This window comes from Dromiciops gliroides, chromosome 1, assembly GCF_019393635.1.
Source record: "Dromiciops gliroides isolate mDroGli1 chromosome 1, mDroGli1.pri, whole genome shotgun sequence".
Taxonomy (NCBI): domain Eukaryota; kingdom Metazoa; phylum Chordata; class Mammalia; order Microbiotheria; family Microbiotheriidae; genus Dromiciops; species Dromiciops gliroides.
The window spans coordinates 501,524,446-501,549,461 of NC_057861.1; the positions used below are offsets into that span (position 1 = coordinate 501,524,446).

Genomic DNA, 25,016 nt, shown 5'->3' on the forward strand with positions numbered 1-25,016 from the left:
GGGGCAGCTAGGTGGTGCAGTGGATAGAGCACTGGCCCTGGATTTAGGAGGACCTGAGTTCAAATCCGGCCTCAGACACTTAACACTTACTAGCTGTGTGACCCTGGGCAAGTCACTTAACCCCAATTGCCTCACCAAAAAAAAAATAATAATAATAATTCTGAGGTTTTACCCTGTAAATTGGTGGGGGGGGGGGGGGGAGGAAGCACTACTCAATGTTAGAGGGGTTATGGAAAGATAAGCACACATTGTTGGTGGAGCTGTGAAAGGTATAACTCTTTTGCAAAGCAATTCAGAATTATGCAGATAAAGTGACTAAAATATCCATGCCCTTTGAATCAGAGACTCTATTACTATTATTACCCAAAGGAAGCTGTCAATAAGAAAAGAGTCCACATATACTCCAAAATATTTCTAGCAGCACTTTATGTGATAGTTAAGGATTGGAAACAAAGTAGATGTCTCTCAACTGGGGAATAGCAAGGGTGAGAAGAATACAAAGAAACATAGAAAGAACTATATGAACTGATGCAGAATTAGGTAAGCAGAGCCAAGGAAATAATATGCACAGTAACTACCAATAATGTAAATTGAAAGAATGACATAACAAAAAAAAATTAAAAATAGATGTAATGAAATTATAAAGATCAAACAGGGCTTGAATAAATTGATATGGAAAGACATTCCCAATCTTCCCTTTCATGGAAGTGGGAAATCCACAAGTGTTACACAATGTATGTTATCAAATTTTTTCAATATGTCAATCAGTTTTGTATTGACTTTTTTCCCCTCTCTAAACAAATACTGCTTGTCATATGGGATAGCTCTTTGGAAAGAAGAAGGATATATGGGGTCCCACGGCAATATAAGAAACAGAAAATATTAATAAAAATTTATTTTTAAAAATCTATTAGTTCTGAAGAATGAAAAAATAAACATAAATTAGCTTTCCTAGATATGTTTAAAGGTCAAAAAAGGTCCAGAAACCACCTCAACCAACAAACACTTTGATTTCATTACCAAATGGCAAGAGGAATTACACCCAAGGTTAACAATGAGTTTAAAGCAGAAATTAATTTGCAAAAAAAAAAAAATTATTGAAGATGATGCCAGAAGATTGATTATAAGCAATATTATCTCATTTTTCGTTTTGTGGGGCAATGAGGGTTAAGTTAAGCCCAGGGTCACACAGCTGGTAAGTGTCAAGTGTCTAAGGCTGGATTTGAACTCAGGTCCTCCTGAATCCAGGGCTGATGTTTTATCCACTGCACCATCTAGCTGCCCCGTAATATTATCTCAAAAACAGGGAAGGTAGGGCTTCATAAACCTTAAATTATTTAAATTTTCTCTAGTAGCTCATTAAGTATTTTGCCTAAGTAAACAAAAGCACTAAATTTAGAGTTTAAAGACATGAATTCAAATTCCAACCCTGATTTTGGTCGAGTCACTTAACCTTTCTGGGTCTCAAGTCTCTTCATATAATATTAATAATAGGTTTAAAATTGATGACCACTAAGGAATTTCATCTATGAAAAACTGAAATCCAATCCCAGACAAACCAAATTTATCTCCGCAAGTGAAAAGAGGTTTGAACTCAAGTACAGCCTACAAGTGTAGAATGAGGAATATTCAGGCATGATCCGTTCTTTTGTTTTGCTTAATTGTATTTTGTTACAAGATAGGGTTCTGTATGGTTAAGAGATATTGGTAAATGACAACAATGTTAAAAAATAAAAGCAACAATTTAAAAATTTTAAGATAAAAGGAAGAAAGAAGAACATGATAAAACACAATATCTACTGCCTGCCAAAAAGGTAATATGGGATTTTTTTTTTGCTGGACTATATTTATTACAACATATTTCTTTTGTTCTTTTTCTCAATGGAGGAATAGAGTAGGAGAGGAAGAGAATAGATTTTTGTTACTTGAAAAAGTTAAACTTAAAAAGTTAAATTTTTTAAAATTAATAAAAAACAAAATGCACAATGACTATATTTCTGCAAATAAAGGCAACAAAACTCAGGACAAATTCAATGGACAATGTCAGTACCAGATTACTCAACTTAAAGTACACATCTCTTTTTCTCTTAACTATATCTTTTAACTACAAAAGTAAAAAATGACATTTTATTACTGTAATTGTTCAATTTGGTGGGTTTCCTAAACTGTTTTTGTAGGATAGCACCTTGTTTGGGCAATCAAAAGGTATATTGTGTCTAAACAAAATGTATCAATAAAAAAAAAAAAAAGGACAGGAATAAGTACAAAGTACTAGTAGTAGGGCAGCTAGGTGGCGCAGTGGATAAAGCACCGGCCCTAGATTCAGGAAGACCTGAGTTGAAATCTGGCCTCAGACACTTGACACTTACTAGCTATGTGACCCTGGATAAGTCACTTAACCCTCACTGCCCCGCCAAATAAATAGATAAACAAACAAACAAACAAATGGATGGATGGATGGATGGATAGATAAATCAATAGGTAAATAAAATAAGTACTAGTAGTAGAGGTACTTTTCAAACAGAGTAAAATGCAGAGCTGGAAGAATTTTTGAAAATCAGTTCATAGAATCTTGGCACTAGTAGAGGCCTCAAAACTATCTAGTTGAATATGTACTTGAACCAGAATGTCTTACAATATTTGTGACAAATGACTATCAAACTTCAGCTTGCAGACCCCTGGTAGGAAAATCTATCTCCTGAGGAAGCACATTTCAATTGTGGACAGTTATAATTGATAGAAATTCTTTCTGTTAATTCAATTTAATAATTACCCCTGCCTCTGATTTGTCAATCTGGCCTAGAACATATTATATAACCTAGTATCTAGCTCTAAAATATTAGAGAATAGTAAATGCTGGCAAGGAAAAGGATTTTCTAGTGTTTCATATATCATCCTTAGAAAAGGGACACATATTCTATTGCAATCGACAATCCCAAAGAACCTCATCTTAGATTTACTGCAAACAAGGCTCTCAATTGTTCAACAACTACTCCTTAAAGGAGATCAGTCCAAATGGGCTAGGAAATTTTCCCCAAAAAAGCTAAATCTCAGGTCATAGCCACAGCTTTGCCCTTGCTTCACTGTGAGGTCAGAGGATAGGAACAAAAATGTATTTACATAGCTTTTTAAATAAAAATCGAATTGTTAATACTGAAGGAAAAATAAATGCTAAAAGCCAAAATTTTACGATGATAAATTCCTAAGACAATCCTTGATGAACTTTAAAAATATTACCCTAATTTGTGTCTTTTTACTAAAGTCTACTGACTTATTAATATGACATCTCCTATGAAGAGCTATCAATAATTGCCACAACCTAAGGCCACTTTGAAGTAAAAATACAATAGGAAAATACAACTAGAAAAGAGAAACTTGTGGTAGCACTTACCTCATAAATGTTAGGGTGCCACATTTTGGTCAGGAATCTGAAGGTAGGTGGTGAATATGGATAGTCAATAGGAAATTTAATATGAGCCTAGAATGACAAAAAATGCAAATAAATTTTAAGGACGTGGTATTTATTTCCTTAACTAATCCCACTATAGCCCAGTAAGACAGTTTGCTCTTATTGACCATAGTACAAGATTTCAGTTCATTAAGCTACAATGAGTCGAAAGTTCCAATTCAAACTTGCCCCATATAAGCTTGTAGACCAGTGGGCAACTACCTCACTTCAAGTACTCAGGGGATCAGACACCACCTTACAAAAGAGATCTAGAAAATCACTGAGGCCCTACAAAGATTTTGTGTAGTAAACATTTATAACTCACAGAGGATGAGGGTTAGACATATGGCCCCAACTATGTGTTAGAGAATACGCACCAGAAGACCCATATGAAGAATATATGTACCAAAATCCAGATGTAGAGAAGGCAAATTTGGATAAAGCATATGAGAAAGAGGAAGGATGTCAGGGCTGCCTCAATCTGAGGGAAATTTCTACCTCTTTCCAAATTGATACTTTAGCTTTGGAAGTTCCAAGGGAACAGGTGCCAAATACAAAGCCCTACCACTCCCTTAGGATCTATTAAAAAGTCTCATTCTCCCTAGATCATCTATAATCTCAAAACTAGAGTTATGCATGCCAGTGCCTAAAGGCACTTGCTTTCTTAACATTGATGAAGAAAAAAAAATTGATGAAGAGACAAAGTGACCAGAAGTCAGATAACAAAGGTTATACCACTGTACATTAGAAAGGCCAAGAAGGGGCAGCTAGACAGCGCAGTGGATAAAGCACCGGCCCTGGATTCAGGAGTACCTGAGTTCAAATTTGACCTCAGACATTTAACACTTACTAGCTGTGTGACCCTGGGCAAGTCACTTCTTAACCCCAATTTCCTCACCAAAAAAAAAAAAAAAAAGTAAAATACATGAGTTTTGGGGCAGCTAGATGGCGCAGTGGATAAAGCACTGGCCCTGGATTCAGGAGTACCTGAGTTTAAATCTGGCCTCAGACACTTGCTAGCTGTGTGACCCTGGGCAAGTCACTTCTTAACCCCAATTTCCTCACCAAAAAAATAAAATAAAATAAAATAAAATAAAATACATGAGTTTTGGGGCAGCTAGATGGCACAGTGGATAAAGCACTGGCCCTGGATTCAGGAGTACCTGAGTTTAAATCTGGCCTCAGACACTTGCTAGCTGTGTGACCCTGGGCAAATCACTTAACCCCCATTGCCCCGCAAAAACAAAAACAAAAAAAGAAAGGCCAAGAAAAGGTTCCCTAGTAAGAGCCACAATAGGGATTGGCTAAAGGGACAAACAATGCAGTCAAGCTAGACAGACAGAAAGATGAACTTTAAAGATAAGTGTAATTAAAGTGAGGAGATTGATTTACAAAGGAATGAGATCTGAAAGTTTATCTAAGCTATAAAACAATTAAGTTTGTATAATGCTTAGTGGTTTGATATTCAAGGAAAACTTCTATTGCACTTTAGAGGCAAAGCATTTGTTTTTGTTTGTCCTTGCTCAAAAATGACCAAGACATGTAGGTGATGTCAAGACTTGCAGTGAAATGGATTTAAGTGAAGGAGGGCTGTGCAAGGTCACCAACCTTACTCTCTTCTACAGAACCATGTGGGTCCAGTAGCAAGATGCTGTTTGTCCTTCACTCTCAAAGAAGACCATGACATGTGGGTGATGTCAAGACTTGTAGGGGGGGCAGCTAGGTGGCACAGTGGATAAAGCACAGGCCCTGGATTCAGGAGGACCTAAGTTCAAATCCGGCCTCAGACACTTGACACTTACTAGCTGTGTGACCCAGGGCAAGTCACTTAACCCTCACTGCCCCACCCCACCCCCCCCAAAAAAAAACTTGTAGTGAATTGGATTTAGGTGAGGGAGGGCTGTCGCCAACCTCACTCTCTCCTCCAGAGCCGTCTGGGTCTAGTGGCAAGATAGATAGATATCGAGATGACTGGAGATGGCCCTGGATGGTTTTTTCTAAGGCAATTGGGGTTAAGTGATTTGTCAAAGGTCACACAGCTAGTAGGTGTCTGAGGTCCAACTTCAGGGCCAGTGCTCTACACACTGTGCCACCTAACTGCTCCAGCAAAGCATTCAAAAAACCAGTAGAGACTCATAACTTTCACAGAGCTGGAAGAGAAGGTGGGTACCCATCAACTGAGGAACAGATAAACAAACTGTATTATATGAATGTAATGGAAGTATACCATAAAAATTAGTATGAACAATTCAGAGAAACTTAGAAGGAAACAGATATTTTGTCTAAATTTAGGCAATTTCTTTACCATATTAAGACATTAACATTGTTCTCCCAAGTTGTAGCTTACAGTACACCCGAAATATTCTCCCATTTTTAAGTCTGAACACTTACAATTTTTACTCTAGTCACTTGATAGTGATTTTTATGATTTGGGGTACCTTCAGGCCCAAAAGAGGCTGAGTAAAAGAACAGAAACTGAATGAAATGACTGACTTCTAGGCTGAGAGGTTCAGAAGACACGAGTTTTTACCACATTATTTGGGTGTGAATGGACGGGTTTATCTGGAGCTTGTGGAAGTCACAGCCTCTCCTCTGCCATCATGACTCCGCCCCCCCAATCCACACATTTTTTAAAAAATGGATAGGGGCCAGCTAAGTGGTGCAGTAGATAAAGCACTGGCCCTGGATTCAAATCTGCCCTCAGACACTTGACACTAGCTGTGTGACCCTGGGCAAGTCACTTAACCCTCACTGCCCCACCAAAAAAAAAAAAAAAACAAAACCAAAATCAAAACAAAACAAACAAACAAAAAAAATGGATAAAGGAAAAAACTTGTTTTCTTAAGTATAATATATGGCTTGGATGAAAAATTCACCAAGTCAAAAGATCAGTACATCTATACTAGACCCATAACTTCCAGGGAAAAGTTAACATGCATTTAGGAAATAATGTAGCACATACAATGATCCCAAATGTTCTCTGAAATAAAAATCAATCTTATTAACAACAATTTTATATTATTAACATGTGCATGTGCACTTAAAATAGAACACCACAACCTCCAAAGGCTCAGAACTTCAAGGGATCCAAAGGGTCACAATGAGCCACAGTCTGGCTATAAGTAAGCATTATTAACAATAATGATTTATATGCAGATATCACTGAGGAAATGACTGACCAGAAAAGGTAGTAGGGCCAATTATATATTGAGATCAAGGGATAACAGATGGACAGTCCAGATGTTGTATTGGTATAAAGAATATACATTAGGGGAGGTATACTACAGAAAGTTTCTCCAAGAACCACACAGGATGAGAAGGTACACAGATGGGTTACAATCCATATTATTTGAGGGAATGCCTACACTGATGAGAACACAGTTCCACTAATTCATTAAGGTCTATGTACAGGTTTTTTTCTCCCTGAATAGGAATTTAGTCCCAAAGTAAAGTATTTCCAAACTCCCAAAGTAATTTACATTTTTAAAATATCCTCTGAATACCTCACAATGATATGAATACAACACTCAATTTATAGGATGATCTAGCTCTACACCTAATTGAAGAATTCTTCTTCTAAAGTTACATTTAGTACTGGTAATTTTTAATTCAAAAAATTCTCTCAGGGGGCAGCTACGTGGTTCAGTGGATAAAGCACTGGTCCTGGATTCAGGAGGACTTGAGTTCAAATCCAACCTCAGACACTTGACACTAGCTGTGTGACCGTGGGCAAGTCCCTTAATCCTCATTGCCCTGCACCCCCCCCAAAAAAAAACTCTCACTGAAATACTATTGTGCTATAAGAAATGATAAGCAGATGGATTTCAGAAAAGGCTGGAAAAACTTACAGGAACTGATGCTGAGTGAAATGAACAGAGCCAAAAGAACATTGTACACAGTATCAACAACATTGTAGGATGATCAGCTGTGACAGACTTAACTCTTCTCACCAATACAATGCCAAAAGACTTAAGGTAGAAAATGCCCTCCACATCCAGAAAAAGAACTCTTGCTGCTTTTTTGTTATTGTTCTTGTTTATTCTTTCTTGTGTTTTTTTTCCTTTTTGTTCCACTCCTCTTACAACATGACTATTGTAGAAATATGTTTAACATGATTGTAATGTATAACCTATTATCAGATTGCTTGCTGGCCTTGAGAGAGGGAAGGGAAGGGGAAGGTGGGAGAAAAATTTGGAACTTAAAAAATCTTTACATGTAATTAGAAAATAAAATTTTAAAAGATTCTTACTTGGCCAGAATCTATAGATCAATTTAATTTAGTCTACTTCAAAATCCAAGACAATCAGCACAGACCCAAACTCAAGCCAACCCAAACTCAATTCCAGTCCCCCGGACAAAGGATAATCCCCTCCCCAACTTTGGGGCCATTGAAGATTGAATTGCTGTCTTCAAACCTGCCCCAATCTACATTAAATCTTTCTAGAATTGAGATAATGAACAACCCATTTTCTTGGCAGAATTTTAGTCTGCTTTAGCCTTGTTACATAAGGTCAGGTCATGAACCTTGATATTTTGGGGGGGGGTGTTGATTATATATTTATTTTCAGTGACTTCTAAGTGAATTATTTAGCATTTCCTTCAATAAGATTTTTTTTTAAATAAAACAGTGAAATTTGAGCCCAGGTCCTCTGAAAGTACTCTTTCCTCCACACCACACTGCCTTCCTAACAAATTAATATTATGTCACCCATTCTAGATTGTAAATTCCTTGAAGGCAAGGATTATTTTTGCTTTTCTTTATATATTCAGCTCTTAGCACAGTGGCTGGCACATAGTAGGCACTTAATAAATACATCTTGACTTGACCATTGCCCTGCCTCAACAAAAGAAGTCTGTTTTATTTGAATGTTCATTAATAGGTTAGTGATTTGAATCTTTTCCCCCCATAGATAGTGGGCTAAACAGGACCTCCTAAACAGATGATCCAAGGGGTTGAGATAAAGTAACTATGTAGGAGGACATGAGAATTGCTGAAGAAAAGTAAAAAGCTTCCCACTACCCCCTTCATGTTCTTCCCCCACACTGAGACACAGAGATAAAGACAGACAATCACAGGTACCTGTCACTAGTCATATATCTGGGTACACAAAGAACTAAAATGAAATCCATAAATCCATCTATATTTCCAAGGAAATACCAGACTACTGTAGAAGTTTCATCAGAGAAAGGTATGAAGAACAGAATGGGGCCCAAGATGAGAGAGAGATAAGACTATATGCTATAAGAGAAGCCAAAGGTTCTTTTTTTTTTTAATTTGGGTTTTCTTCTTTTAAATTCTATAAATAAAAAAAACAAATTCTATTACCTAAGACCCTTACTCAGGATCAGAAACAGGAATGGGATAGGAGTACAGTCCTGGGCAGCACCCAAAGGAAAAGGAAAGAAAGAGAAAGGGAAATCTTATCTCACGGCAGCAGGGAAAGAAGGGAAGTTCCCACAACAACTAAGCTTTCTAGCTATAACAGCTATTCCCAAATACGTATTAAAGGAACGTATCTAAATTAGAGTCATTAAAATTGGAGATTGCCAGTACAAAGGGAAGTTCATAGGTTATATAACCTCCAGTTACTCTTTTCTTAAATAAGGGCTATAATAATTATTCTACAACCTGGAGGTTTACTAATAGATTCTCAAAAAGTAACACCTAGGAAACTGCAAGAACTTGCTTCAATTTACATAACCTGTGCCATTCTGAAGATTCAACAATGCAGAGAGCCTGCATTTGCGGCAGGGTACTTCACTAGCAAAGGGGCTAAGAGGTGGAAATTATTAAATCAAATACATAAGGGGTCTGATGTCCAACTTTTTATAAAAATGATTATGAATTATCATAGCCAATGGCATATACTTATAATCCTTTCTGCCTGGAAGGCTGAAGTGGATTGCTTGAGCTGGAGAGTCCTGAGCTTAGTAGGGCTATTAATCTGGTATTAACACTAATTTCAGCACCAAAATGGGGAGAGGGGAAAATACCACAAAGCTGACTGGCTGGAAATGCAACAGGTAAATTTCCATCAGTAGAGAAATTGGCCTCTCAGAGCCACTGCATTTCCAACCTGGGCAAAATAGAGGAAGACCCAACCTTTCCTCACCGCCCCCCAAAACCAAGAGTATAGCTTCTGTTTAGAGGAAATCTGGTGAAAGAGTGCTTGGCTTGAAATCACCATGAAGACTGGGTTCAAATCTTTGTTTAAGAAGACAGACTATGTGGCCCTGGCCAAGTCACTTATCCTCTACATTTCAGGCCACTTATTTTAAATGACAAACATTAACAACATAACAAACATGCTAAGTGGAAGGTCACATCATTTTGTATCACAGATCCATCCCATATTAACTGTCTGTATGGTGAAAAGTAGACTGGGATCACATCAAAATAAACTCCTTCAGTTATCTACATATTTAAAAAAACAAATTCATTAAAAAAGTGCCTCAACTGTAGAAAAGCAATATTTTTCTCAAACAAATAGAAAAAATTATTGCAGAAAATGGACCTGATTATAAAAAATTAAAGATTTTATGGAAAGAAAGTTAGTTTATCTGAAATTATTAGAAATGGAGCCACTTGAGGGAAAAATCACCATGTGTATGTGGGGAGGAAGAAGTTAGAGATAAACACCTGCTCAGCAACTTAAAGTTTTAAAGATTACCTGGGGGAAAGAGTAGCTAAGAGAGGCTAAATTTCATATAACACAACTATTAAGAATCAAAGGGCAATGGGGGCAGCTAGGTGGCGCAGTGGATAGAGCACCGGCCCTGGAATCAGGACTACCTGAGTTCAAATCCGGCCTCAGACACTTAACACTTACTAGCTGTGTGACCCTGGGCAAGTCACTTAACCCTCATTGTCCCATAAAAAACAAAAAACAAAAATACAAACAAAGAATCAAAGGGCAGGACTAAAACCTAGAAATTAAGTATTACCAAAAAAAAAAAATCAAAAACTAGCAGATGGTCCTCTATCCACTAAACCAAGCTGTCTTCCAAGAAGGGAAAATAATCTAGTAAATATTATCAGAGAAGGGTCAAGAATCCAAAATACCTATTTCCCAATGAAGCAATGTTAGAAAATTACATTAAAGGACAATTTTCTTTAAAGTCTTATTTTTATTGATAAGACTTGGGACTGTACCTATGTTTTCATTGGAATGGGAACTCCCAGTAAAGAATGAATTCCTTTCTACCATTGAAGGTTCATATTTCTTTAACTTATGGTATTATAGAAAACCTAGAGCACAAGAAGTGACTTGTCCAGAGTTGCACAGCCAACATGTATCAAAGGACTTGAACCTAGGTTTATCTGGCTTTGAGACCATTTCTTTATATACTATTCAACACTGTTCTCACTCAATTTTATTGATATTTTGTTTTTACATGATCTCCTTTTGCATTATAACTCTCCTCCTTCCTCTAACCAGCAAGTCATTTCTTTTTTTTCCTTTTTTTTTGCAGGGCTATGGGGGTTAAGTGACTTGCCCAGGGTCACACAGCTAGTAACTGTTAAGGGTCTGAGGCCAGATTTGAACTCAGGTACTCCTGTATCCAGGGCCAGTGCTTTATCCACTGCGCCACCTAGCTGCCCCCAAGTCATTTCTTTTAACAAAGAGTAAAAAGAGAAAAATAGCAGTTCAGCAAAACCAAGAAATACATGATGATGCCTGAAATATATGTAATATTTCACACACAGTCTCTCCCCTCCCACCAGTCTAAAATGAAGAAAGACAGCACATATTTTCTCAACTCCTCCCTGGGATCAAGCTTGGTCAAGTTCTTTGGGCTGTTTTTTTGTTTGTTTTTTAACAGCCAAGGAAGAAAGTGATATAAAATGAAATAAACAATGAGAACTATATACCATTGAGCACACATATAAGCAAAAAGTCAAAAAAGGTACACTGAGGCATTGATATTTTTCTTTGCTGACTGCCTATTTGCCCCTCTTTTACTAAATGCAAGATTTTATTGTTTATTTTGCATTTTATTAGATTTGTTTTATTGGTAGGTGAGATTACCATACACAATTTAAAAGCAAAAAAACGATATGCTTGAACAATTTAAGCTTTATAAATGTGAAATAATCTTTTTTTTTTTGCAGGGCAATGGGGGTTAAGTGACTTGCCCAGGGTCACACAGCTAGTAAGTGTCAAGTGTCTGAGGCCAGATTTGAACTCAGGTACTCCTGAATCCAGGGCCAGTGCTTTATCCACTGCGCCACCTAGCCACCCCCATGTGAAATAATCTTAATGAGTATGTAAAATGATCATATAGGGCAAAACCAGTCATATATGGTACTTAAAGACATAGTATCATGTTCTTATCTTACTTCTTCATAATTCTTGCTTTATTTTTACTGCCACAAATTAGTAGATAAAAGAACACCTCATCAATCAAGGTCATGAAATACAGCAGGACTACTATGAGAAGAATTATAACTACTTGATGACATTTGAGACATGATCCAAGGATGTCTGTTTTGGTGCTTTTTTCTCATTGAAAATTTCCCTGTAGAAAGCAGAGGATTATAGGTCAAATTGTTGGTCACTTTGCTACCTTAAAAAAGTCATATTTTTTGAGATGTTCTCCCACCTATAACAAGTAGCTTCACACAGCTTCTATGTTATACAAGCCATACTTGCCTTCAAAAATACATGTGGCACTAAATTTTCCAATGTTTCATCTTTGCCATGTTACTGGTTCACCTCAAAAATTCTCAAAGCTTCAATCTGAACAGTGGTCAAATTTTTCTATCTCAATCAAGTCCTGTTCTTTGTTTTCAAACAGACTGCAAACAATCACTGGGGCACTCTCCCCTTCTCTCATCCATTTTTGTATCTAATAACAATTTTAATATAAATTATTTATCATAATCAATGAGTATTTTTTAAACACCTGTTAGTAGTTACTATACCAGTGACTGGAGATATAAAGAACTTACTTCTATCACCCTAGTGTTTGTAAGGGTCACAGAGGGAAAATAGAATAGGAGAAGCAGAGGTAATAGGGAAGGTTTTGTTCTGTGTTGATGGTCTTGAGGAAATAAAAGCAGAAAAGGGAAACAAAAAAGAAATGAGAAAGAAGACAGTGGAACTTAAGTCTTACAATATGGTTGCTCAAAAAGAGTATACAGGGGGCAGCTAGGTGGCGCAGTGGATAAAGCACCAGCCCTGGATTCAGGAGGACCTGAGTTCAAATCTGACCTCAGACACTTGACACTTACTAGCTGTGTGACACCAGGCAAGTCACTTAACCTTCATTGCCTCACCACCAAAAAAAAAAAATTAAAAAGAATATACAAATATGGAGGAAGGGATGTGAAAGAAAGCATCAAATAAACTCCACTATTATCTGAACCAGACAAAGGATGGTTACACACACACACATTCATTTGAAGCAAAATAACTTTAATTGCAGAGGTTGGATATTAAAGAGAAGATCTTTCTTTTAAAAGACAAGGAAAGAGAAGCAACTCATCTATAAAACAGAAGATGATGGATTACAAAACAGAATTGAAAAATATTTTTATAAGAAAACATACTTGAAACATACTTACACAAAATTAAAATGAAGGAGTGAAGTAAAATATAGTTATAAGGCAATAGTAAAAGCAGAGATAGTTAAAAGAGATGAGAGAGGGGGCAGCTAGGTGGCGCAGTGGATAGAGCACCAACCCTGGAGTCAGGAGTACCTGAGTTCAAATCCGGCCTCAGACACTTAACATTTACTAGCTGTGTGACCCTGGGCAAGTCACTTAACCCCAATTGCCTCACTAAAAAAAAAAAAAAAAAAAAAAAAAAAGAGATGAGAGAGGGGCAGCTAGGTGGCGCAGTGGATAAAGCACCGGCCCTGGATTCAGGAGGTCCTGAGTTCAAATTTGACCTCAGACACTTGACACTTACTAGCTGTGTGACCCTGGGCAAGTCACTCAACCCCCATTGCCCCGCAAAAAAAAAAAGAGAGATGGGGGGGGGGGGAGAAAACCAAGAAAACTGCATTTTGGTTAACGGCATCAAAGAAAACTAAATAATATGAATAAGTGATCATTAAAAACAATGAACTGTTGTTCAATGCAACCAATAGATTAGGACCACAAAGTCCAAAAGCAAACAAGCAGTAGCACAGTATATGATAAATCCAAAGATTCCAATTACTGGTATAAGGACTCAATTTTTTTATTGGCTGGGAAAACTGGAGAACCATCCAACAAAAATTAAGTTGAAAACAACATCTCTCACCATCTACCATAATAAATTCTAAATAGATATACAATCAAGATATAACAACATAAATAAATTAGAGAAGAATGAAAGCAGACGATTTTTATATCTATGGGTACAAAAAGACTTCTTGACAAGACTTGGGATAAAGAGAACCACAGGAGATAAAAAGGTTTAATTACATAAAATAGAAAAACGTTTACAGAAAGTAAATCAATGCAAGTCAAAGCAAAAGAGGAACAGTTAACTGGCGGGGGGGGGGGGGGGTCGAGAATTCATCAACTTTCTCTGATAAAAATCTCTGATTTGCTATCTAAAGTTTGGAGAACTGATGCAAGAGCTATTCCTCCAAGAGGTAAATGATGAAAGTATATCAACAGGCAGTTTTCAAAGGAAGTAATATGATATCAACAATTATAGGAAAGAATACTCCACAACATTTAATAATAAGAAAAATTCAAACTGAAACTATGAACTTACTCTTTGTATCCATCAGAATGATACAGTTAACAAAAAGAAAAATAATTGTTGGAGGGGATTTGAAGAGCATATAACACTAATGAAGCTATGAAATAGTACAGCTATTCTGTAATTTAGAACTTTACCCCAAAAGTGTCACTAAACTATGTACATTCTCAGACCCAGAAATTATTACTATTTAGGTATTATCTCAAAGAGAAAAATATAGTGAAAGAACTCGCTGTGTACCAAAGATCTTCACAACAGCACTTTTTTTTATTGTACCAAAGAACTGAAAATTAACAGCGTACCCATCAACTGGAAAATGGCTGCACAAATTAGGGCATATGAACGTAATGAACTATTATTGTACTATAATACAGAAAGGAACAGAGTCAGAGAACACTGGAAAGACTTTTATGAATTGATACAAAGTGAAGTGAGCAAAACCAAGAGAACAATTTAAACAGTTACTATACCACAAACAAAAGCAAATCCACAAGACTTCAAATAACTGTTCAATGCAATGACTACCCATAATTCTAGAGGATCGATGATAAAACATGCTACTGTAAGACAATCTTTTTCACTGGCCTGGGAAAAGGCATGTCTCCTAAAGGGTAGGGGAGAGAGGAAGGGACCCAGAGATAAGAGGATATTACAAGGGAGACATCAAAGGCAAGGCAGAACTAGGAAGGATGATTTGGACACTGGGTGATTTCTACTACATGACACTGCTAAGTGGCACAGCAAATAGAGCACTGGGCCTGAAATGAGGAAGACCTAAGTTCAATTCATTCTCAGACACAAGCTGTGACCTTTGGAAAAGACACTAACTCAGTTTCCTCAACTGCACAATGGGGAAATTAATAGCACCTATCTCCCAGGGCTGTTGTGCACATCAAATGGGATTACCAGGGAAGAAAGAAAGAACTATAGATCAATATCCCTAATGAACACTACTGCAAAAATTTTAATTAAAATATTAGCAAGTGGGCTACAATAACATATTTGAAAGATTATGCACAATATGCCCAGGTTGAGTTTATAACAGGAATGCAAAGCTCAATAAACATAAAAAATACAATAAATATAATAAACCATGTTTATAATACAAATGATTTGAGGCTTTTGACAAAATAACACCCCTGTCTAATAAAGGCTCTAGAAATCATAGAAATGAATAGACTTTTCCTTAACATAGCAAATAATTATCTAAATGCAAGAGTAAACATTATATATAATGGGAAAAAGTTAAGAGGCCTTCCCAATAAGATCAGAGGTAAGTAAGAATGTATATCATCACAACAACCACTTAACACAGGGCTAGAAATGCTAGCTATAGCAATAAGACAAGAAAAAGAAAATGAGATTTGAATAACCACAGAAAAAGAAGAAATAAAAATTGTTTCTTTTTACAAATGATATGTGATCTAGACATAAAGGGTGATAGCACAGGCTAATCAGAAAAGGAAGGAATAGTTTGCTTGTCAAATCTATGGAGAGGGGAAGAATTTATAACCAACAGTGAGATAGAGAACATTATAAAATGGAAAATGGATCATTAAATTACATCAGATTTAATTAGATTACATTAAATTTAAAAGTTTTTGCACAAACAAAACCAATGCAACCAAGGTTAAAAGGAAAGCAGAAAGCTGGGAAACAACTTTTACAGCCAATGTTTCTGATAAAGGCCTTATTTCTAAAATATATAGAGAACTGAATCAAATTTATAAGAATATAAATAATTCCCCAATTGAGAAATGGTCAAAGGATATGAACAGGCAGTTTTCAAATGAAGAAATTAAAGCTATCTACAGCCATAGGAAAAAATGTTCTCAATCACTGCTGAGAAATGCAAATTAAAACTACTCTGAGCTATCACCTCACAACTATCAGACTGGCTAATATGAGAAAAAAAGGAAAATGATAAATATTGGAGAAGACGTGGAAAAATTGGAACACTAATGCATTGTTGGTGGAGTTGTGAACTGATCCAACTATTCTGGAGAGCAATTTGGAACCATGACCCCTAAAATGCTATAAAACTGTGCATACCCTTTGACCCAGCAATATCACTATTAGGTCTATATCCCAAAGAGATCATAAAAAAGGGAAAAGGACCCACATGTACAAAAATATTTATACCTGCTCTTTTTGTGGTGGCAAAGAATTGGACATTGAGGGGATGCCCATCAATTGGAGAATGGCTAAACAAGTTGTGGTACATGAATGTAATGGAATACTATTGTGCTGTTAAGAAATGATAAGCAGGGGGGCAGCTAGGTGGTGCAGTGGATGAAGCACTGGCCCTGGATTCAGAAAGACCTGAGTTCGGATCTGACCTCAGACACTTGACACTTACTAGCTGTGTGACCTTGGGCAAGTCACTTAACCCTCACTGCCCTGCCAAAAGAAATGATGAGCAGGCAGATTTCAGAAAAAACCTGGAAAGACTTACATGAATTGATGCTGAGTAAAATGAACAGAACCAAGAGACCATTGTACACAGTAACAACAACACTGTGTGATGATCATCTGTGATAGACCAATACAATGATCCAAGATAATGCCAAAAGACTCATGATGGGAAACACTCTCCAAATGCAAAAGAACTATGGAGTCTGAATGAAGATTGAAGTATACTATTTTCACTTTTGTTGCTTCTGGGTTTTTGTTTTTGTTTCTTCTTTCTTATGTTTTTTCCCTTTGTTCTGATTCTTCTCTCACAACATGACTAATGTGGATTAGTCATTATAGTAATATATCATGATTACAATGTATAATCTATATCAGATTGCTTGCTGGCTTCAGGAGAGGAGAGGGAAAAATTTGGAGCTCAAAATCTTACAAAAATTAATGTTGAAAATTATCTTTACATGTAATTGGAAATTTTTTAAAAAAATACTATTAGAAAAAAACAAATGATATGATGGTATACTAAGAGAACCCTAGAGTCAATGAAAAAAAATAATTTAAATAATAAATTCCAGAATTGCAGGATAAATCTACACAAATCATCAGCTTTCCTATATATAACCAACAAAACCTAGCATGAAGAATCACAAAGAAAAATTCCACTCAACAACTACAGAGGCTACAAAATGCTTCAGAGTATATCTCCAAGATTTACCATAAAATACTCTGCAGAAAAACAGAATAAAATAATTGGAGAAATATTAGTTGCTCACTGGTAGGATGAGGGTGATGGCAGTCAGGTGGTATAGTAGATAGAGTGCTAGGTCTGGAATCAGGAAAACACATCTTCATAAATTTAAATCCAGTCTCAGACACTTACTAATTATGTGACACCAGGCAAGTCGCTCAACCCTATTTACCTCAGTTTCCTCATTTATAAAACGAGCTGGAGAAGGAAATGGAAAACTACTTCGATATCTTTGCCAAGAAAACCCCCAAAGTGGTCATGAAGAAACAGACACGACTGAAAACAACCAAACAACAACAAAAAGGTTAAGGTTGTAGGGAGGACAGGAAAAGCTTCCCAAAGGAAGTAGCCTTTGAGCTGAGTCTTAAAGGAAGCCAGGGATTCTAAAAGTTGGAAGTTAAATGATTAAAATAAACTGTGAACTAACATTAAGCACCTACTATGTATCAGGCACAGTGCTGGGGGACACTAAAAAGGGGGGCAGTGGAAAAGATAAACCTCAAGGAGTTCAAAGTCTAACAGAAGACAACATGCAAACAACTACTTACAAACCAGATATATAGAGGGCAAATCAAGGATAATCTTAGAGGAAAGATGGTGTAGAGAAGGAATCCTAAAAAAGGCAGAACTTTAGTTGAGACTTGAAGGAAGTCAGGGAAGCCTGAGGGGCAGAGATGATGAGGGGGAAGCATTACAGGTATGGGAAACAGTGAAAATGCTCTCAGGAGATGGAATAGCTTTAAGTAACATTAAGGGCAATGTAGTTAATAATGTAATTTCATTTACTATTCTTGTGGAGGGTAAACTAGACACATACTAGACTAGATACAATCATACTGATTTAGATCTAGCTGAATGGCTAGACTCAAGAGTAGCAGTAATGAATGAAACAATGTAAAAACTGAAGGAGGTCTCCAGAGGAATATTCAATCACTAATTCCTTTAAGAAGTAGTTAAGTAGGGGCAGCTAGGTGGCACAGTGGATAAAAGCATTGGCCTTGGATTCAGGAGTACCTGAGTTCAAACCTGGCCTCAGACACTTGACACTTACTAGCTGTGTGACCCCGGGCAAGTCACTTAACCCCCATTGCCCAGCAAAAAAAAAAAAAAAAAAGAAAGAAGTAGTTAAGTAGGGGGAAGCTAGGTGGCATAGTGGATAAAGCACTGGCCCTGGATTCAGGAGGTCCTGAGTTCAGATCTAGCTTCAGACACTTGACACGTATTAGCTGTGTGACCCTGGGCAAGTCACTTAACCCTCATTGCCCCACCAAAAAAAAAAAGGTAGTTAATTAAGAAATTACTATGTGGCCAAACATTGTACAAACACTAAGGATACAAAGAAAGGTTTTATTAAAAACAAAAAAGCAGTCCCTGTCCTTCTGGGACTCACATTTCAACGAAGGAACATTTTTATTGATAACTTATATAAAGGCATAAATAGCATGTACATCAAATTTGCAGTTGAGATAAAACTGGTGGGGGACAGCTAGGTGGCGCAGTGGATAAAGCACCAGCCCTGGATTCAGGAGGTCCTGAGTTCAAATCCAGCTTCAGACACTTGACACTTACTAGCTGTGTGACCCTGGGCAAGTCACTTAACCCTCATTTCCCTGCCAAAAAAAAAAAGAAAAGAAAAGAAAAAACTGGGATAGCTAACACAGAGGATGAAAGATTACGAATCTAAAATGATCTGACAGACTAGAGCATTGGGCTGAATATAATGTGATGAAATTTAATAGGAATAAATGTCAAGTTTGATACATTTTTTAAAAATCAATTTTAAAAATTGATGATTTATGGTTAAAAATCAATTTTACACAAAGAAAGTAGATAAGTTATGATTAGACAGAAGTTTGAAAAAAAATCTAGGAGATTTAGGAGCCTATAAGCTCATTATGATTCAGTAGTAGGATAGGGCAACCAAAAAAGCAAATGTGAACTTGTGTTGCCTTAATAAAGGCAAAGCTTCCAGGAATCGGGAATTATTAGTCCTCTGCCCTTTTCACTGGCCACTTCCAAAGTATCATGCTCAATTCTGACACCAAGGTTTAAGGAAAACATTGGATGTGGTAAAATGTCCAGTGAAGGGCAGCAAGATGGGATAAAAATAGGGATTTTTAACATTGAAAAGAAAAATCTCAGTAGAGCCACTGATAACTATGTTCAAACACATAATATGAAGGGCTATCCTGTAGCAGGTGGACTTCTGAATGTTACAGTTGGGAGTGTCAGTTAAGCATATATGCTTTGTAGTGCTGAAGTGAAAAACCATGAACACTTGGCTCATTCCCATGCTTTCTGAAAGCTAAAGAGAAGCAGGCTGTAAAATAATTACCCAGCCAGCTAGGAGAATATACACACAGTATACAGAATGAATACAAATGAAGGATAATAAATATTTTTTTACTCTTTTAGTAAGGCATAATTATTTTGATCTCTTTTGACAGAGTAGCGAGTAACTTTTTCTTTTACAAGGTCACTGTAAATGTGCTTTTATGTGGTAAACAGATACTAACAATATATCTAGCCAGCTAGGTGGCCCAGTGGATAGAGCTCTGGGCCTGGAGTCAGAAGGACTTAAATCTAGCCACAGACACTAACTGTGTGACCCTGGCTGGCAAGTCACTTAGCCTCTACCTACCTCTTCATTTTCTTCTTTGTAAAGTAAGGATAATAATAGTACCTACCTCCCAGGTGAGGATCAAATGAAACAATACAGTGACTGGCACATAGTAAGTACTATATACCTGTCAGCTAGCAATATCATCATCATCATTGTATCTTTAGAGACATTCCAAGTTTAGTTATTATTTATCATGTAGTTCTATTATGTATTCATTTAGAAGGAAATTTCTGTTTTGAATCATTGTGATGTGGTGACAGTTGAACATTTTAAAAAATATTATTAAAATTCAATATATTCTAGCCAGTTATTATTATCAGTAACCAGATGTTACTACTTTCAAGTCACCAGCTCAATAGCTCCTCAAAAGGGAATGTCATGTGTCTGTGCCTGTCTCTGTCTCAGACTTTCTATGGTTCATACTACCTTTTGACCCATCTCTCAATCTCTAGGGTTTGTGGGAGTGGTGCTGGTTGTTGCCTAAGTGTATGGATCTCAACTATGCTCCAAATAATTACTCAAAGAAGTCTCCCATTGAGCCTCTACCCACATCTAGAAGGTCTCCAGTTCTTGCAAACAACTTCATACTTGGATGAGTGGCTTCAGTGTCCATATGATAAGATACAGTAAAAATAAATAACTGTAAATGGAAAAAGCACATAGAAAAACAGTAAAGAAAGCTTCTGCTTTGCTGAATTATCTTCCCCTCTACTCATTTCCACCATTACCTAAAAAGGACACATCCCTACTTTCAAGGGAAGATGTAAGTGAAAAGGTATGGAATTCAGGATATGGGAGCGTCGTATGTGAGGAATATCAAAAGCAGGCCAGTTTGGCTGGATTTTGAAGTGTGTAGAAAAGAGTCAATGTAAGAATATTTAAAAGGTAGGAAGGAACCAGGTTGAGAGGAGCTTTAAATGTGCCCCCCCTCAAAACTATATTTGATCTTGTAATTTTATTGAGGGGTAACATGGTCAGATGTATGCTTTAGGAAAATCACTCTAGCAGCTATGGGGAAAATGGATTAGGGCACAGAAACCATTTAAAAGGCTATTGGGATATTCCAATCAACAGGGGATGAGAGTTTGTACTAGGGTAGTGATTGTGAGGCTGGAGAGAAGAAGACATATAGGAAAGATATTGTAGGAAAAGAAATTATAAGATTTGAAACAGAATGGATACAAATTGAGGGTGACAACAAGGTTATTAAAGTGGGTAACTAAAAGGAAGGTGGCATCCTCACCAAATGAACACTGTAGATCTTGGTACAATTTCATTCAAAAGCAACTTTCTCCTTATGTAATGTAGAAAATAACTTTTTATTTAACTTTAAATAATAATTAGTGCTTAAATTACTATCACAGGATTAAACAAGTCAGCATTTCCCCAAAACTCTGGTAACATTTTTTTTTTGTAGAAATAAGTTTAAATAGAAAAACATGACAAAATCTAATGAAGACCTCTGGAAAAATAAAAGATTCATCCAGCTGGAAGCTGGACATAACAGGTATCAACCCCCAAAACAGCTTGCGTCTCCAAAGGATTACTTTAAGGGTGCAAATCATGCTGAAGGGAGGAGACAAAGTGGACTTGCTTTGGCTATTAACCTCTTAGGTTTGCTTCATGGCTTCAGCACACCCAGGGGACCTGTAACAAGGTTCCAGGAATCCCTGAGGTTAAAGCTCTAGGGAATCAAGGCACAACAAACATTCATTAAGTCCCTTGTCTACACAGGAAATGTGCTAGATACTGGGAGAAATACAAAGTTTGCAAAAGAAACAAAGTTATGAAGTTGATAATCTGGGTTGTATGATAGTGCCATAGAAAGAGAAGATGAAAAAAATAAACAGTTGGGGACCCAAGTTTTAGACATGTTTAGTTTGAGGGATCAGTGGGATGTCTAGGTGGAAATATACTGAACATAGTTGGAGAGATTCTCATCTGGAGTTCAGAATTATATATACAGATTTTTAGAGATCTGTATAAAAATAGTAATGGAAGCCAGAAATGTGACAAAAAATACTAAAGGAAATAGAAGAGAGGAAGAAGATGGGAAAGAACAAGACCTTGAAAGACAACACTCACATTAATAAATCAAAAAGATAAGAAAACACAGAATAAATAAAGAGAAATACAAGAAAAATCAGGAGAATATGTCACATGAAGTTGAGGGACTTACCTGTAAAGCAAGGATGGCAAAGAAAATGACCATTAGATTTGGATATGGGGAGATCCCTAGTAACCTTCAAGAGAGCAATTAAAAGGAGGTATCTGGACAAGGGAGGGAGGCCCAAGAAACCAGGTGCTGAAGAGTTATAACAACAGTAGCTAGCATTGATATAACATGCTTATATAGCTTTATAAATACTATCTCATGTTATCCTCAAAATAACCCTGAGAGATGGAGAGCTCAAATCAAAAGGATCTCCAACAGCTGAGTGGTGAGTTTGTCCTATCTCCTGTCAGGGCCACAGGATGTTATAAAACAAACTCACAACCAGAGGCTGAGCAAGGAGGAGAAAGAGACTATGCAAGACTGGCACCCACAGTGGAAGAAGAGGAGAGACAGAAGGGCAGGGGCCTAATAACAGGTAACACAGCAAGCACATAAATAAGCAGCATAAATACTACAGCAGGGACAGGACCAAACAGAGTCTAACCAACCCTTCGAAGGGAGCTGAAGGAGATAGAGCCTGACCCTGCCACAAAGTCCCAATCTGGGAAACAAGGCTATAAATATGAGTAAACAGAAACAAACACCAAACACAATTAAGAAATGCTAAGAATTACCACGTCTAAGAGAAAAATCCAGTAGAAGATAGTAGTAACTCTAAAACAAGTACAGAGACTTAGAAGAGTAAAAAACAAAACAGCTTGCTCACATGGAACAAAAACAACAGCTGGATAAAAATCAAAATAAAATGTAAATGAAATTAGGACAAAAAGGTGCACTTCTTACCACAATGGCTGCCTGGACTGAGGAAAGCCAGCCACCTCTGTGACATCTACTTCAGTAAAAACCCCAAATTCTCACCAGATTGAATAACAATCAAGAAAACCAATGAAAGAAAGGGTATTGTGAGAAGAGAACAACATTCTAGGATATGGAGAAGCTCACTCCACCCCAATACCCCATCTGCGTTTAGAAATTCACCAGTCCAAAAACAAATAAGAAGAATTACCTGTAGATTTCTCCCACCCAGGCCAAGAATCCATAAAGGAGCCCCTTGGAGTCATTGCAGAGACCTTGTGATATACAAGCCAGGCTCTGGCAAGTCTGCTGTTAAACAGAAACCTAAGCCCAATAGAGACCCAGTCTAGAACCCAGTTTGAAGCTCATGGCCAAAGGAACCCAGGATGAGAGAAGTCTTGGAACATTAGTGGGGAAAAGGGGTAAGCAGTATCTAGCCCAGAACAAATGGTCTGAGCCCCTACTTCAGGAGACCAGCCTGAAAGAGCAGACCTGAGGATTTGCAGGTGAGGCACAATACCAGAACAGCCACAAAATCCTTTGAAGGTATCTGGAATACCATAAATAGGACCAAGTCAGGACCTGTCCACATTATTCAACTGAGAAAACTGACCCAAGCACAGCCAGCACCCCTCCTCCCCCAAACCTAGACATTGAATTAGATGAGAAGAGCAAACCAAGGAAAACTCCAAATACTATGAGGAAATACCTTGGTTTAAGTGATGCCCAGGGGATTAACCCCGAGGAGGAGAGCAACCCCACAACAAGTCCAGGTAAAGCCTCGGAGAAAAAATGTCCTGGCCAGAGGGACTGCAGGAGTACCTGGAAGAAATGAAACAAGAGAAACAGAATGGAAAAGCTAGGGAGAAAAGAATGGCAAGGGAAAATGACACCTTACAGCAGACGATGGAAAACCTTACCTAAAAACTAAACATCCTAAAAATTAGAATAAGCCAAACGGAAAATGACTCAGTAAGAGAACAAGAAACATCAAAACAAAAAAGGAAATATGAGAAATCCTGCCTCAAAACCAACTGATCTGGGAAACAGATCAAGGAGAGATAATCTATGAATTATCACCTGAAAACCATGATCAAAACAAAGACTGGAAGCAATTTTTGAGAAATTTTAAGTGAAAAATGGCCAGAATTCTTATAACAAGGGTCAAAATGAAAAAAGAATCCACCAGTCCCCTCGGAAAAGAAACCTCATCATGAAAACTCCCAGGAATATCAGTTAAAAATCCAGAGTTTTAAGGTCAAAGGAAACATATTGGAAACTGCTTTTTTTTAAAAAAAGGAATTCAAGTAGCCAAAATAAGGGTCACACAAGAACAAGCATCTGCCAATAAAAACAAGAATTTGGAATATAATATTCCAAAAGGCAAGAGATAAAAGTTTACAACCGAGGATAATCTATCTGGCAAAACTAAATAAACAACTTTACATTGGGGGATGGGGGCGGGAGGGGGGAGAAAGGAGGGGTGAATTTTTAATGGAATAGAAGATTTTCAACCATTAATGATGAAAAGATCAGAAGCAAACAGACATTTTTAAGGAAACACAGAAGCCAAGAGAAAAATACAAGAGTATAGATTTTGTTTAATTAAAAGGAAATATGAGTATGAATTGTTTACATGTTAATAAGAGTATAAGAAACCTAATGGCTTTATGGATAGAAAAAGTTTGAAATGATAAGAGGGTTTTTCTGAGTGACTGTACTATTTAAATGGTCTTAGGAAAAAACAAAAATGGGAGGGATGAGAGACTATATTGGAAAAGAAAGGAAGGTGAGGAAAACCACTATTTTTGCATCACAATACATTAAGATGAAGAGTATAAACTCACAGGAGAAAGAGGAGGGGAAAATGGAAGATCCCATGGACCTCATTTTTATCTGAAACAGATAAAGGAAGATTAAAAAACAACCACACAGATAGACAGGCACAGGTATTTGGTTATAGAAATACATTAAACTCAAAAGAGAAATAAAAAGGGGGCAGGGACAAAGGAAGGGTAGATAGAAGGGGTCTAAGAGGGAAGTCAAGAAGTATAAGAATAGTCATAAATAAAACAATCTCAAATGTTGGGAAGAGAGGATTTAAAAAGAAAGGA

The 25,016-nt window shown here is 37.0% G+C and overlaps 1 protein-coding gene across 1 annotated transcript in view; it reads right to left on the bottom strand.

Annotated features, from left to right (window-relative positions):
• UBE2R2 (ubiquitin conjugating enzyme E2 R2) overlaps nt 1-25,016 on the bottom strand; it is a 116,676-nt gene that overhangs the window by 36,220 nt on the left and 55,440 nt on the right. Inside the window, exon 2 of the mRNA XM_043988470.1 lies at nt 3,392-3,478. Coding sequence (XP_043844405.1) covers nt 3,392-3,478 — 87 coding nt within the window. The remainder of the gene's footprint in view (nt 1-3,391; nt 3,479-25,016) is intronic.